Source organism: Scyliorhinus canicula, chromosome 7, assembly GCF_902713615.1.
Source record: "Scyliorhinus canicula chromosome 7, sScyCan1.1, whole genome shotgun sequence".
NCBI classification, from domain to species: Eukaryota; Metazoa; Chordata; class Chondrichthyes; order Carcharhiniformes; family Scyliorhinidae; genus Scyliorhinus; species Scyliorhinus canicula.
The window spans coordinates 48,184,494-48,198,984 of NC_052152.1; the positions used below are offsets into that span (position 1 = coordinate 48,184,494).

At 41.7% G+C, this 14,491-nt stretch overlaps 1 protein-coding gene across 3 annotated transcripts in view; it reads right to left on the reverse strand.

The window, feature by feature from the left end:
* The window catches only part of LOC119968942 (importin subunit alpha-5), a 68,666-nt gene that overhangs the window by 43,036 nt on the left and 11,139 nt on the right, over positions 1-14,491 (reverse strand). Inside the window, exons 2-4 of one of the 3 annotated variants that reach the window (XM_038801956.1) lie at positions 9,127-9,268; positions 2,496-2,549; positions 410-509 (exon numbers count right to left, since the gene is read on the reverse strand). In XM_038801956.1, the coding sequence (XP_038657884.1) occupies positions 410-509; positions 2,496-2,549; positions 9,127-9,268 (296 nt within the window). Of the gene's footprint in view, positions 1-409; positions 510-2,441; positions 2,550-9,126; positions 9,270-14,491 lie in introns of those variants that run through there. The other 2 variants (XM_038801955.1, XM_038801957.1) reach the window with 2 other exon arrangements.

The window sequence follows — 14,491 nt, forward strand, 5'->3', positions numbered from 1 at the left end:
AACAAGTGAGCACAGAACGAACCTCTGGGTGACACCACTCTCAAATCGTTCTCCGGATTGAGAACCACCCAAAGTTCAGTTAAACTCCATTTACAATTATGTTAAAATGCTCAGGATTATAACTAATGATGAAATCTGCAATAAATCTAATCTGCCCTTACTTACACAAGTAACTTTGAATTAATGTTTGACAGATCACTAAATATTAATAAAAAGGCAACGTGTTACATCATGACTACACCCATGCCTGTTGAGTTCCCAAATCTTAACACACAGTTGGGCAGTATTAGCAGAAGCAAGTGTGGAGATTGCCATTTTACCACCTCAGATCAAGTGAGAGCATTGTTAATACCATTAAGCACACAGACAAAATTAGGATATGACAATATTGATTGCTGTATGTTTTCACCTTTGGAAAGGAGTTTCCGAAATTTCTGGGTAGCAGCCAGCTGCTGTTCAGAATTATTAGAGAAAATCATCTGTATCATATCCGAGGTGATTACTCCAGTCTGTATATACACAAGGGAGAAGACAGTGAATCAGAATTGCTTCTAACAAAAAGTACTCGGCATTGACAGAGCTCTTCCCTTATGTGAGCTATATCTAAACTAATCTTAAATTCTATTTCTGGTACCAGAGTTATCCTGAAAAAATCTGATATTTTAATTTACTTCTATTGAAAGATTTGATTTCAACAGGATTTCAGACCATAAAAGAAAGAATACTTGCCTTTCTATAGAACCTCAATGTCAAACTAACTGCATTTGACCAAACTGATTGCTTTTGAAGTGCAGCTAATTGCTTTATAATTCCTACTGTAGAGACTTGTGGTAGAAATTTCCATCAAGTCCACAAAAACAAGTGAGGTAAACAACCAGTTAATCTTGTTCCGGTGGTATTCGTTCAGGGAACTTCTGATAATCTCAAATAATGCAATTAGATTTTTCATATCTGTTTCTTTTAGGTGGGTGGAGTCTCAGTTATATATCACACCCAAAAGGTTGACATCTCCAGCATTCCAATCCCCTTACTAACACACTGATGCGTCAGTTTAGAGAGAAACCTGAACCCAAAATCTTTCAGCTTAGAGGCAGCAATATTATTAACTGAACCATGATGAGGTGCGGAATCGTCACAGAAAGTTCACCACAGTGACATAGTAATTCAAAGTATTGGAGCACTGTAGCAAAAAAAGAGGGTATATTTCCCAGGCTGCGGAATTCTGAATATCACTTCACAAGATGAAGTGAACAACAATTAATTCAAATAGTGTTGAAAACTGCAGTCAAAGCATTTCAATCTGCTTGTCTGCCTTTTCAGCAGAGTGAGATATCAAAGACATTCATACCTTAAGAAAATGACTAAGTCTTAATTTTCTACTTGGGCCCAATACTTTGGTGAGCCTCCTCTGGTGCTGGGAATGAAGCAGACCTGCAGAGAATTTGGATCACAGTTTACTATTCCACATCACTGTCACTGGAGCTGGGTTTAGGATTCGCAGGGCTCTACAATAACAAGGGTGAAGTCTGTCACCCCTATGTCGTGTGAATTCCAGGAAGAAAAATAGCATTCAAAATATCAGAAAACTCAATCCTATTGCACTTCTATTCTTATGCTTGTTTCTCTAGTATGAATTTCATGGGTCTGCAGGTCCACTTTTGCCTCACTTGTGGGAAAAGTATAAGCTAAATCATTAACAGGCCAAGATGCACGCGATTCATGGCAACATGAAACAGGAACTTAAATTCCATGAATACACCGAAATTCAAGGAAAAAAGCCTCAACATGCCCACATTATAAAATAAGAGATGGAACAGATCATTTGGCCCATCATCTCTGCTAAACCATACAATTATATACAGGTAAATCCTTTACATTAATTTATAGTGCGCTCACAAGGAAAGGCCGGCAGAAAATTGATGTGTACAGATAAATTTTGCGTTGATAAATTAAAAGATCAGTACATAAATTCCAGTGACACAACAGCACCTAGATACTTAGCTTCCAAGATAGGTGTTTCAAATATTTAAAAAAAAGATTTCTTTTGAAAAGCATACATTGTTTAAGCAAAATCAAGGACAATTTTATTTTAAATGTTCAAAAGAACAGTATCCAAGTCCTCAGATAGTCTTTTTCAATAAATACAGTATTTATAATCTAATGGAACAGCAAGCTTAGCCAAATTATTTTTGTTCAAAGTGTGGTCGGAGTAGTGGTTTCAATTATTTACTGAGCCAACTTCATATGTTCCTCAGTATGTTTCAATACCTACTTTGCTAACTTACTTCAGCGGCAAAGTTGATGGAGGAAGATGTGACACTGCCTTTTCTTTATGCTAATCATGATTAACTGAGGGAGCAGTGCAGAAATTTGCAAGCTGTATCAACTTGCCTTATTGGATGGACGGTTCATGTTGCAGCAGTACATGATATATTGCTTACCAAAGCCATATCCATGTTTACTTGTGACTCATGGAATCCACTGTCACTCATTACCTCTTCCTCCTCCTCTTCTTGTTCTGTATTTGCAACATTTCTACGTTTGAATAGCTGGCGAAACAAAGAAAACATCAAAATACACTACTGGATAGGAGGAAGTAAGGAAGAGAACAAATTAATTTAAGATATCATCTAATATTTCAGTACTTGAGAAAATGCAAAAATCAGTAAATGGTAATCAGATAAATAAAAGTACAAAAGAGCAAATCTTTAGAACTATAAATAACAATTCAGCTAAATTAGGAGAGTTAGAATTTTACCTTTCAGGAAACAATGCATGGACTATTTGCAATAAAAATAAAGAAATAGGAGTAGGCCATTTGGCCTTTCAGCCTGCTCAGAATTTAATACGATGACAGATCTACATTGCCCTGCACTATTCCCCATACCCTTTACCCACAGATCTTTGAAGGTGGCAACACAAGTGGACAAGGTAGTCAAGAAAGCACACGGAATGCTTGCCTTCATTGGACGGGGCATAGAGTATAAAAAATGGCAAGTCATGTTACGGTTGTATAGAACCTTGGTAGGGCCGCACTTGGAATATTTTGCACAATTCTGGTCGCCACGCTACCAGCAGAATGTGGAGGCTTTGGAGAGAGTGTAGAGGAGGTTTACCAGGACGTTGCCTGGTCTGGAGGGTTAGCTATGTGGAGAGGCTGAATAGACTTGGACTGTTTTCATTAGAAAGACAGAGGTTGAGGGGTGACCTGATAGAGGTCTACAAGATTATGAGGGGCATGGGTAGAGTGGATGGGCAGGCACTCTTTCCCAGGGTGGAGGAGTCGGTCACCAGGGAGCATAAGTTTAAGGTCTGCGGGGCAAGGTTTAGAAGAGATGTGCGAGGCAGGTTTTTTTACGCAGAGTGTGGTGAGTGCCTGGACGGGCTGTCAGGCGGAGATTGCGGAAGCAGATACATTAACGGTGTTCAGAAGGCATCTTGACAAACACATGGATAAGATGGGTATAGAGGAAGTGCTGAGGGTTTTTTGTTTTTAAATTTAGAGTACCCAATTTATTTTTTCCAATAAAGGGGCAATTTAGCTTAGCCAATCCACCTAGCCTGCACATCTTGGGGTTGTGGGGGCGAAACCCAAGAAAACACGGGGAGAATGTGCAAACTACATACGGACAGTGACCCAGAGCCGGGATCGAACCTGGGACCTCGGCGTCGTGTGGAAGCAGGGCTAACTCACTGCGTCACCGTGCTGCCCTATGCTGAGGGTTTTGGTAAAGGTTGGTAGCATGACCGGTACAGGCTTGGAGGGCCGAAGGGCCTGTTCCTGCGCTGTATTGTTCTTTAATCTCTCCTCGTAGGACATTTCTTATCCAAAAATCTATCCAGACCCTTAACTGCACTCCATCCAAGGGAAGAAGGGGTGTGGGCTTCGCTGGTTAGGCCAGCATTTGTTGCCATTCCCTAATTGCCCCCGAAAAGATGGTGGTGAGCTGCCTTCGTGAATGGCTGCAGTCCACAACTAGTCCACGGGTGGTAATAGTTGGGGACTTCAACTTTCCCCAACATTAACGGGGACAGCCATAGCACTATGGGTTTGGATAGAAACACATTTGTCGAGTGTATTCAGGAAGAATTCCTCATTCAGTGTGTGGATGGCCCAACTAGAGAGGGGCAAAGCTTGACCTCCTCTTGGGGAATACAGAAGGACTGGTGAGGGAAGTGTTAGTGAGGGGTCTGTTTGAAACCAGTGACCATAATTCCATTAGTTTTAAGGTAGCTATGGAGAATGTTAGCTCTGGCCCAAAAGTTAAAATTCTAAATTGGGGCAAGGCCACTCTCGAGGATATTAGGCGGGAACTTTCAAAAGTGGATTGGAGGTGCCTATTTGTAGGCAAGGGGACAGTTGGGAGTCTTTCAAAAAGGTGTTAACTAGGGTTCAGGGTGAGCACATTCCTCTTTCAAGTGAAGGATAAGGCTGGTAGAAGGAGGGAATCCTGGATGATGGGATATTGAGGCCATGGTCAAAAGGAAGGAGGCGGCATATGAAATGCATAGACAGCTGGGATCAAATGGATCCCTTGAAGAGTACAGGGTTTGTCGGAGTAGAGTTGAGAGAGAAATCAGGAGGGCAAAAAGGGGACATGAGATTGACTTGACAGATAAGGCAAAGGAAAATCCAAAGAGCTTTTACAGATTCATAAAGGGTAAGAGAGTGACTAGGGACAGGGTGGGGTCTCTTAAGGATAAACAAGGTCATCTATATGCAGATCCACAAGGGATGGGAGATGCCCTAAATGAATATTTATCGTCAGTATGTACTGTTGAGAAAGGCACAAATGTTAGGGAAATAAAAAGTGATGTCTTGAGGAGTGTACATATTCCAGAGGAGGTGTTGGAGGTATTAAAGCACATCAAGATAGATAAATCCTTGGGACCTGATGAAATGTATCCCAGGACTTTGTGGGAGGCTAGGGAGGAAATTGCCCACCTCCTAGCTGAGATATTTCAATCATCAACAATGACAGGAGAGGTGCCTGAAGATTGGAGGGGAGAAAATGTTGTGCCCTTGTTTAAGAAGGGCTATAGGGATTAGCCTGGGAACAACAGACCGGTTAGCCTTACTTCTATAGTGGGTAAATTGTTAGAAGGTATTCGGAGGGACAGGATCTACAGGCATTTAGACAGGCAAGGGCTAATTAGGAAAAGTCAGCATGGCTTTGTAAGGGAAAAGTTATGTCTCACGAATTTGATTGAATTTTTTGAAGGGGTAACCAAGGTAGATAGATGAGGGCAATGTAGTCGATGTTGTCTACATGGACTTTAGCAAGGCCTTGACAAGGTACCGCATGGTAGGTTATTGCAAAAGGTTAAATCTCACGGAATTCAGGGTGAGGTAGCCAATTGGATACAAAATTGGCTTGGCAACCGATGCCAAAGTGTGGTTGTGGAGGGTTGTTTTTCAAACTGGAGGCCGGTGACCAGCGGTGTGCCTCAGGGATCAGTGCTGCGTCCAGTATTATTTGTTATATATATTAATGATTTGGATGAGAATATAGGAGGCATGGTTAGTAAATTTGCAGATGACACCAAGATTGGTGGCAAAGTGGATAGTGAAGAAAGTTATATCAACAGGATCAATTGGGCCAGTGGACGATGAATGGCAGATGGAGTTTAATTTGGATAAATGGGAGGTGATGCATTTTGGTAGATTAAATCAGGGCAAGAGCTACTCAGTTAATGGTAGGGAGTTGGGGAGAGTTACAGAACAAAGATCTAGAGGTACAAGTTCATTGCTCCTTGAAGATGGAGTCGCAGGTGGATAGGGTGGTGAAGGCGGCATTCAGCATGCTAGGTTTTATTGGTCAGAATATTGAATATAGCAGTTGGGACGTCTTGCTGAAGTTCTACAAGACATTGGTAAGACCACACATGGAATACTGTGTTCAGTTCTGGTCCCCCTATTATAGGAAGAATATTGTTAAACTAGAAAGAGTGCAGAAGAGATTTACGAGGATGCTACCAGGACTTGATGGTCTGAGTTATAAGGAGAGGCTGGGACTTTTTTCCCCTGGAGTGTAGGAGGCTTAGGGGTGCTCTTATAGAGGTCTATAAAATAATGAGGAGCATAGATAAGGTAGATAGTCAACATATTTTCCCAAAGGTAGAGGAATCTAGAACTTGAGGGCATAAGGTGAGAGGGGAGAGATACAAGAGAGACCAGAGGGGAAATGTTTTCACAGAGAGTGGTGAGGATCTGGAACGAGCTGCCAGAGGCAGTGGTAGAGGCGGGTATATTTTTTTCCTTTAAACAAGTTAGACAGTTACATGGGCAGGGTGGGTATAGAGGGATATGGGCCAAATGCAGGCAAGTGGGACTAGCTTAGTGATAGAAACTGGGCGGGATGGACAAGATGGGCCGAAGGGCCTGTTTCCATGCTGTAAACATCTATGACTCTATTATACATGGTAAAGGCACACCCAAACAGTGCTATTCGGGATTACCTGGATTTTTACCCAGCGATGTTGATGCAGCGAAAGTGAAGGAACGGTGATATATTTCCAAGTCAGGATAGTGAGTGACTTGGAGGGGAATCTCTAGGTGGTGCTGTTCCATGAATATGCTGCCATTGTCATTCTAGATGGTAGTGGGTTTGGAAGGTGCTGCCTATGGAATTTTGGTAAGTTCCTGCAGTGCATCTTGTAGATGGTGGAAGTAAGCAGACATTAACGTATAGGAGATTGGACAAGGAGCTCAATATGGGGTCAAACAGTTGATCACGTTTGTGCAACAGTCTGGTTTTGCCAGATTCGATAGTTGAGAGGAAGAGTTGGACATATCCTCAACACGAACACATGAGTTTGTGGCAAGGAATAAAAAAAACAAATGTGGTCTTTCAAACGCTTAAAACTGGCGGAAACTGGCTTATCTGATACCACACCAGGGCAGTGAAGGAGTTCAGAGGTTCATGAAGAGGAGTCATATGGACTTGAAATGTTAACTAGGTTTCTCTCTCCATGGATGCTGCCAGACCTGCTGAGTTTATCCAGCATTTTCTGTTTATTTTTCAGATTTCCAGCACCCGCAGTATTTTACTTTTATTTGTTACATTTTTAATACGTATTCACAGGATGTGGACATCACTGACTAGGTCAGCCTTTATTGCCAATTCTGAATTGCCCTTCAGAATATGGTGGCGAGCTGCTATCTTGAACCGCTGCAGTCCATGTGCTGTAGGTGCAACCACAATGCTGTTAGGATCAAGGATTTTGTCCCAGCAACAGTGAAGGAACAGCGATATATTTCCAAGTCAGATGATGAGTGGCTTAGACGGGAACTTCAAATGGTAATGTTCCCATGTATCCGCTGTCCTTATACTTCTAGATGGTAGCGGTCATGGGTTTGGAAGGTGCTAAGGAGCCTTGATGAGTTCCTGCAGTGCATGCTGTAGATGGTACACATGGCTGCTGTGCGTCAGAAGTGGAGGGACTGAATGTTTCATGGAATCACAGATTCCTACAGTGCAGGAGACCACTATGCGGCCCATCGAGTCTGCACCGGCCCTCTTTATACTTTATAGAGCACCCTACCCAAGAGCCGTAACCCTACCCAACCTGCGATCTGGACACTAAGGAAGAATTGTGCATGGCCAATACACCTACCCTGTACTTCTTTGAACTGGGGAGGAAACCGGAGCACCCAGAGGAAACCCATGCAGGGGTGGAAGCGCAAATTATTTTTTAAAAATAGATTTAGAGTTCCCAATTCTTTTTTGCCAATTAAGGGGCAATTTAAGGCAGAGCTAGATAGATTCTTGACTAGCATGTCCAATTCTCCTAGCCTGCACATACTGTGGGTTGTGGGAGTGAAGACCCATGCAGACACGGGGGGAAAGTGCAAACTCCACACAGACAGACGCCCAAGGCCGAAATTGAATCCGGGTCCCTGGCACTCTTAGGCAGTAGTGCTAACATGCTGCCCTTTGTGAAAGGGATGCCATTAAGTGGGTTATTTTGTCCTGGACGGTGTCAAGCTTTGAGTGTTGTTGGAGCTGCACTCATCCAGGTAAGGGGAGTGTATTACGTCAAACTCCTGACCTGTGCCTTGTAGATGGTGGACAGGTTTTGGTGAGTCTGGAGGCGGGTTACTCGCCGCAGAATTCATAGCCTCTGATCAGTTCTTATATCACAATATTTATATAATAATAATAACAATCTTTTATTGCCACAACTAGGCTTACATTAACGCTGCAATGAAGTTACTGTGAAAAGCCCCTAGTCGCCACATCCCAGCACCTGTTCGGGTAATGAGCCGGTACAGGAATTGAACCCGTGCTGCTGGCTTTGTTCTGCATTACAAACCAGCTGTCAAGCTCACTGATGGCCAGTCCAGTTCAGTTTCTGGTCAAATGTTAACCCCCATGATGTTGATAGTAGAGGATTCAGGGGGCAATGGCAATATTCTCTTTTATTGAGAGATGATCATCACCTGGCACTTGTGGGTGTGAATGTTACTTGCTATCTGTCAGCCCAAGCCTAGATATATTGTCCAAACCTTTCTGTATTTGGACATGGACTGCTTCAGTATGTGAGTGTTGCGAACGGTGCTGAACAAATCATCAGTGATATCATCAGTGAACATCCCCACCTCTGACCTTATGATGGAAGGAAGGTCATCGAGCAGCTGAAGATGGTTGGGCCCAAGACACTACTCTGAGGAACGCATGCAGTGATGTCCTGGAACCGAGATGATTGACCTCTAACAACCACAATCATCTTCCTTTTTGCTAGGAATGACTCCAACCAGCGGAGAGTTTTCTCCCTGATTCCAAAATTGGATGATAAGGAATTTAATGGTAATCAGATCAGGTAGCAAAAGGTGGGACTCTCACTTGATAAGCTCAGAAAAGGCCTGGTTGGTTATGACAAACTACTGAGTCACCGTGGCCCCACATTTCCTACCAAGTTTCCAATGTCAAAGGTTCAACAACACATCATATATGTAGTATCAGTATGAATAGAAACAAAATGGTTTCTTGCTAAAGTGGTGCATGCTGGTACAGCAGAAATTAATCTGCAACTGGATGCATAGCAAATAAAGTGAAAAAAGCAAGTTCATCCCTCCTACCCCAAAATCTAGCCGATGACAGCAAAAAAGAGCTTAAAGTCTACCTGTTCCTCACGTTTCTGTTTCCGTAGTTGTAGTCCCTCCTCTTCCCGTCGTCTTCTCATCTCATCAGGATTGAGGGAGTTGTTCTTGTAGCTCTTCAGCCGAAAATTTTCCTTTCCTGCACTCAACATGGCTTTGGGAAAACTGTAAAAAGATAATTTTAGGAGTTAAATTCAACAAAATTATATTCATGTATGGCCCCTTCGCTTACCAAGATAACATATTCAGCGCCACCAAATAAAACAGAACATAGGAGCATGCCATTCGGCCTTTCGAGCCTGTATTGCCATTCAATATGATCATGGCTGACCTCTATGTAAACACCATGCTCCTACACTTTTCCCACACCCGTTGACACCTTTGGAGTACAGAAACCTGTCTATTTCCATCTTAAATATATTCAGTGATTTGGCCTCCACGGCCTTCTGTGGTAGTCATAGGTTCACCACCCTGAGTGAAGAAATTTCTCCTCATCTCTGTCCTTAATGGCCTACCCCGTATCCCGAGACTGTGACCCTTTGTTCTAGAACCCTCCAGCCACAGGAAACAACATTCTGCATCCGGTCTGCCCAGCCTGTCTGAATGTTCCGTTTTTAGCAAACGCTTCGGAGGAGCTGATCCTTGAAGGCTAAAACTACAGCAGTTGAAAAACAGAAAAATTATGTAACACCAATTAAGAAAAATCCAAGCTCATCTAAACGCTAAAAAACTGAAATGCGAAAGCAATCAGCTGTATAAAATAGCAATGGAAACTGTTCTGGTAAATATTGCTACTTGTGAACAAAATTATTGCTACATTTGTTGACACAAATTACTGTACACCAAAATATTGTACAGAATACGTCAAGGAGTCAAATACATGCGGGAGGCTAAATAAACGCTTCCCTCTAATGGCTCTCAGACCTCGTGTGAGGATTTAATAACTCCATGACACTACGTAAAGAATTTCTATATGTGTAGAACTTAAGTTCGATACTGGCAGCATTTGAACAGTTACGCAAAATATTTCAGGAATCTCCAAATGTGACACGCATCTTTCTTTGGTCTTTTTCAGGCAAACTATCCACAAAGAGGAAAGCTTCAACTCCATAATCTCTATTCTGTCCTTTGCTTCACAGTTCAATTGAGGCTGTGCTGAGATAAGGGAAAGCAAGTTGAGTAGAAAAGAAAGGAATAGGAGGTTTTGCTAATAATCAGATGGAAAGGATAGGAGGAGGCTCATCCAAACATAACATTTATTATGGACCAACTGAGTTGAATAGTTTGTTTTATTCGTGCTAAATAAATCAGTGGAAGGCAAGGTACCAGAAAACAGAATTAGTGTTAGAGGAATTTTTGTTAGCAGGTAGCTTTTCTGCAGCTTCTTGCAGTTGCCAGTAGGTTCAACCACAAATTTTAGCTTCATTCTGAGAATCGGCTACCTGCCAGTTTTTTCAGACTTTTACATTTGAAGTTTTAACTTCCAATTTTCCAGGTGACTGAGTAGATTCTATGTTCGTGCAGTTTCTTGTCAAATTCTCTCAGATCATATTAAAAACATCCAGAGACACATCCTTATCCAACACTGAATGACCTCAGAAAAAAACTTCAACTAGATTAGTCAGGCATGGCCTCTCTTTCACAAATTCGTGCTGACTCTGATCAGTTAATACTTGTCCAAGTGCTCAGCCATTCTGTCTCTGATGTTTCTAGGAAACGTAAAGTATCTTTAGCCCCAGATGACCATAGGCTGCTTTCCCCTTTGAGGGGGATTTAACATGAGGGTCACTACACCTCAGGCGAAGGTCAAGAAGGCGGGACCTTCATTAATTGGCGGCACGGTGGTGCAGTGGTTTGCACTGCTGCCTCACGGCACCAAGAACCCAGGGCGAGGATTCCCCTATGAAGTTTGCGCATTCTCCCCGTTTCTGTGTGGGTCTCACCCGCAAAATCCAAAGATGTGCCGGCTAGGTGGATTGACCACGCTAAATTGCCCTTTAGTTGTGAGAATAGGGCAAAGATAGGGGCATAGGTCAGGGGAGTGGCCCTAACTAGAGTGTTCTTTCAGAGGGTCAGTGCAGACTTGATGGGCCGAATGGCCTCTTTAGGAATTCTATGGTTCTATTCTAACAACCTCTGCCGGTACGGGAATTAAACTCACACACCACAATCCAGTTGTCCAGCCAACCGGCCCCAATGTTTATATTCTAGTACCTTCTACACAAGTGACAATATACTGACAAGTCTGTAGTTCCTTGGCTTCTCTCTTTTTAAAATTATGGAGTAACATTTGAAATTTGCCACATTATTTTATTAACCTGGTCAAAGCCAGCCAAGATTTCAATCTTACAGTCTTTTAGTGAAGGTCGCAAGACGTGTAGGAATATGCAAAAGACAAGTTGGACATGTAGCTTCGAGGAAATCTGCTTTGGCATTGCATTTACTTCTCTTGCCTACTTCGTCATGCACGAGGCCGAATCTATTTCAAACAAGAGGGCACTCAATAAAGTGCATATCTCTGCCATGCTGTGTTAACTCAACATTACAATTACTCAACTCTTTCTTGAGGCTTTATCCTGCCTGGTTGATGCTTTGCAACTTTAAGAGACAATATTTTATTATGAGTTTTCATTTCACCGAAGTAGCTTCTTGCTAATCCGCGCCCAAAAGCATGCACTGAAAACTCTGCTCACATTTTGATAGTGACAAATTTCACCACAGGAACCAAGACAATACACAACACTCTAAATAAAACGAGCTACAACACTTAAAAATCTATTCACCTTATTTCCCAATGTTAACAGGCCCTTAAAGAATTTCCACGATCTGGATTCAGATGCTCGCAAAAAACTAATTCCTTTTCCTTAGGCCATACCCAATCTACCATGTTTCACTGAAATCTATCCATTGTTTTTTCAGATAAATCGTTTACAAACAGAAACAGGGTAAAAAAACATTACATCCTCCCACTTTGTGGCAGAGGAAACAAATCCATTTACTCCAATGCTGGACCAAGCTACGTCATACTGCCATCAGTGCGACTGCTTTCACATTCATTATTTACACATGACAGGAACAAAATGCATCTACAAACCAGAACTGGCCTATTTCACTACAAAAATCAGAAGCAAAATATGTTCTTTTTAAAAAATAATCTTTAGTCACAAGTAGGCCTGCGAAAAGGATAATGCGAATAAGATTGATTAAACAAAAAACATTTTCACACATTCCTCTATCTTTTCAACCAACATACTATCATTTTTGGCAGGTACTAAGGCATTAGAAAAGATTTCCATAGCAGGAAAATATTTCACAAATTGTTGACAGAGCCAATATCTGGAAAGAAAGGCAATCCAGCAAACCCCATATTACAAGTTCATTCATAACATGTCCTTCTACTCTTATGCTGGAGAAAATTTTCTGTTTGCTCGGTGTTCAGCCTGAACCTCTCAGTTTTGCATACCACTAGTTGGCAAGGTATTCCCCAATGTAATCTGCTCCACAAGAGTCTACTCTTTCTTTCAGTCAGATTCAAGGGCTAGGAAATAGGAACAAGGAGGCCATTCATCCCTACAAACCTGTTCCACCATTCAATTAGATCACAGCAATGGTCTGTATCACAACTCCATCTGTCTGTCTTGGTTCTGTAATCCATACTACTAAAATATATCAAGCACAGTTTTGAAATGTTTAACTGACTGGCCTCAACAGCTTTCTGGGGAGTGATTCAGATTTCCGCTGCCCTTTATGTAAAGAAGTACTGTACTTTCTGATGTCACCCTAACTGCCGAGGTAATTGTTGCTCTGAGCTCTCCAGCCAGAGGAAAGCAAAAATGTATTTACTCTATGAAATTCTTTAATCATCTTACACACAGCAATTAGATCAACCCTCAACTCTTCCATACTCAAGGGAATACAGGCCAATTGTTTACCACCTGTCCTCAAATATAAAATTTCTAGCCTTGATATAATTCTGGTGAATTTGTGCTGCAACATCTACAAGGTCTATATTTTCTTCCAGAGTCCCAGTGCCCATAGCTAGAGTCTAACTCAAGCTCTGCATAGCTGTAACATAGATGTGTTTCTGAACCAAAATACATGAGAAAGAGAAGGTGTGTGTTTATGGAAGCCAGTAGCAGTTCTCAGTTCAAATTCAGGTGAGGAAAAACGGATAAACTGACTTTTAAATCAGAGGATAAATGAAATAAACCAAAGTAAATGAGCTGGAGAAATCAATTAAAGGGGCAGTAAGAGAGAAATATACAATAATAAATGTAACACGCATGCAGTGGAGGAGGATTTAAAGTGACAAAGCTCTTAAAGCTATAAGCTTGAACGAAGATCACAAAACGAACTGACATCATACCATTGTAATGATTTTGAATTTAACTCAAATGAATAACGTTATTCCAGTAATGTTAGGACTTGGACAAGTCAATGGTAAAATACTGTTTAAAAAGACCAACTAATAGGTAACTTCCAAGACAAATGCAAATTATTTGCCTGTGAAGTGTTATATATAATTAAATAAACTGTGTTCATCTCAGTCTGAACTGTACATGGTTTGTTGGCTAATTACCGCCCTCAGAAAATCTGAAACTACTCAGGTTAGGCTGCACATGCATAGGAAAAAAAAGAGTCAATGTTTCAGATCAAAGATCCTCCTCAGGATCCTTGGATGAGATGACTCCTTTGCTGCTGCTATATTTCATTACTTAACTAGCTTTTCCAATCCCTACCATAAGTGCACATGAAGACATTTGAGGACACTAAAATCACTTCAGTAAAGACAAGCACAAACTCAATTTTGTTTAACCATACTCCACACAGGATTGCAATGACAGAAATGGCTGCTTTTAGTAATATGGGATATTTCTGGAGAATACAAAGTATTCAAGGAATAAAAGACCATAACTTCCAATCTCCAGAGGAGTCTATGTGGGGGGTTCCCCCAAAGATGCACTGGGCAACCCTCCCACTCCACCCCACCTCTCCCAATCCTCAGGAGGTTTCCAGGTAAGGACAGTATGGCAATTGCTTAGAAAGTTCAAACTTCCTTTAATACCTGGATGCATGAGAAGGTTAGACAAGCTAGGCATTCGTCCACTAGCATTTATAACAGTAAGAGGTGACTTGATTTAAACATAAAAGATCCTGAGTGCATGTGGAATGTTTCCTCTTCTGAAAGGATCTAGAACTAGGGGTTGTTAAAAAATATGGGGTTACCCATTTAAAACAGACAAAGAGAATTTCTCTAAGAAGATTGCATGTCTTTGGAACTCTTCCTCATAAGATGGGGAAGCAGAGTCTATGAATATTTTTAAGGCAGAGGTAGATCGATTCTCGATAGGCATGGGGGTGAAAGGTTATCGGGGTGGCGGGAATGTG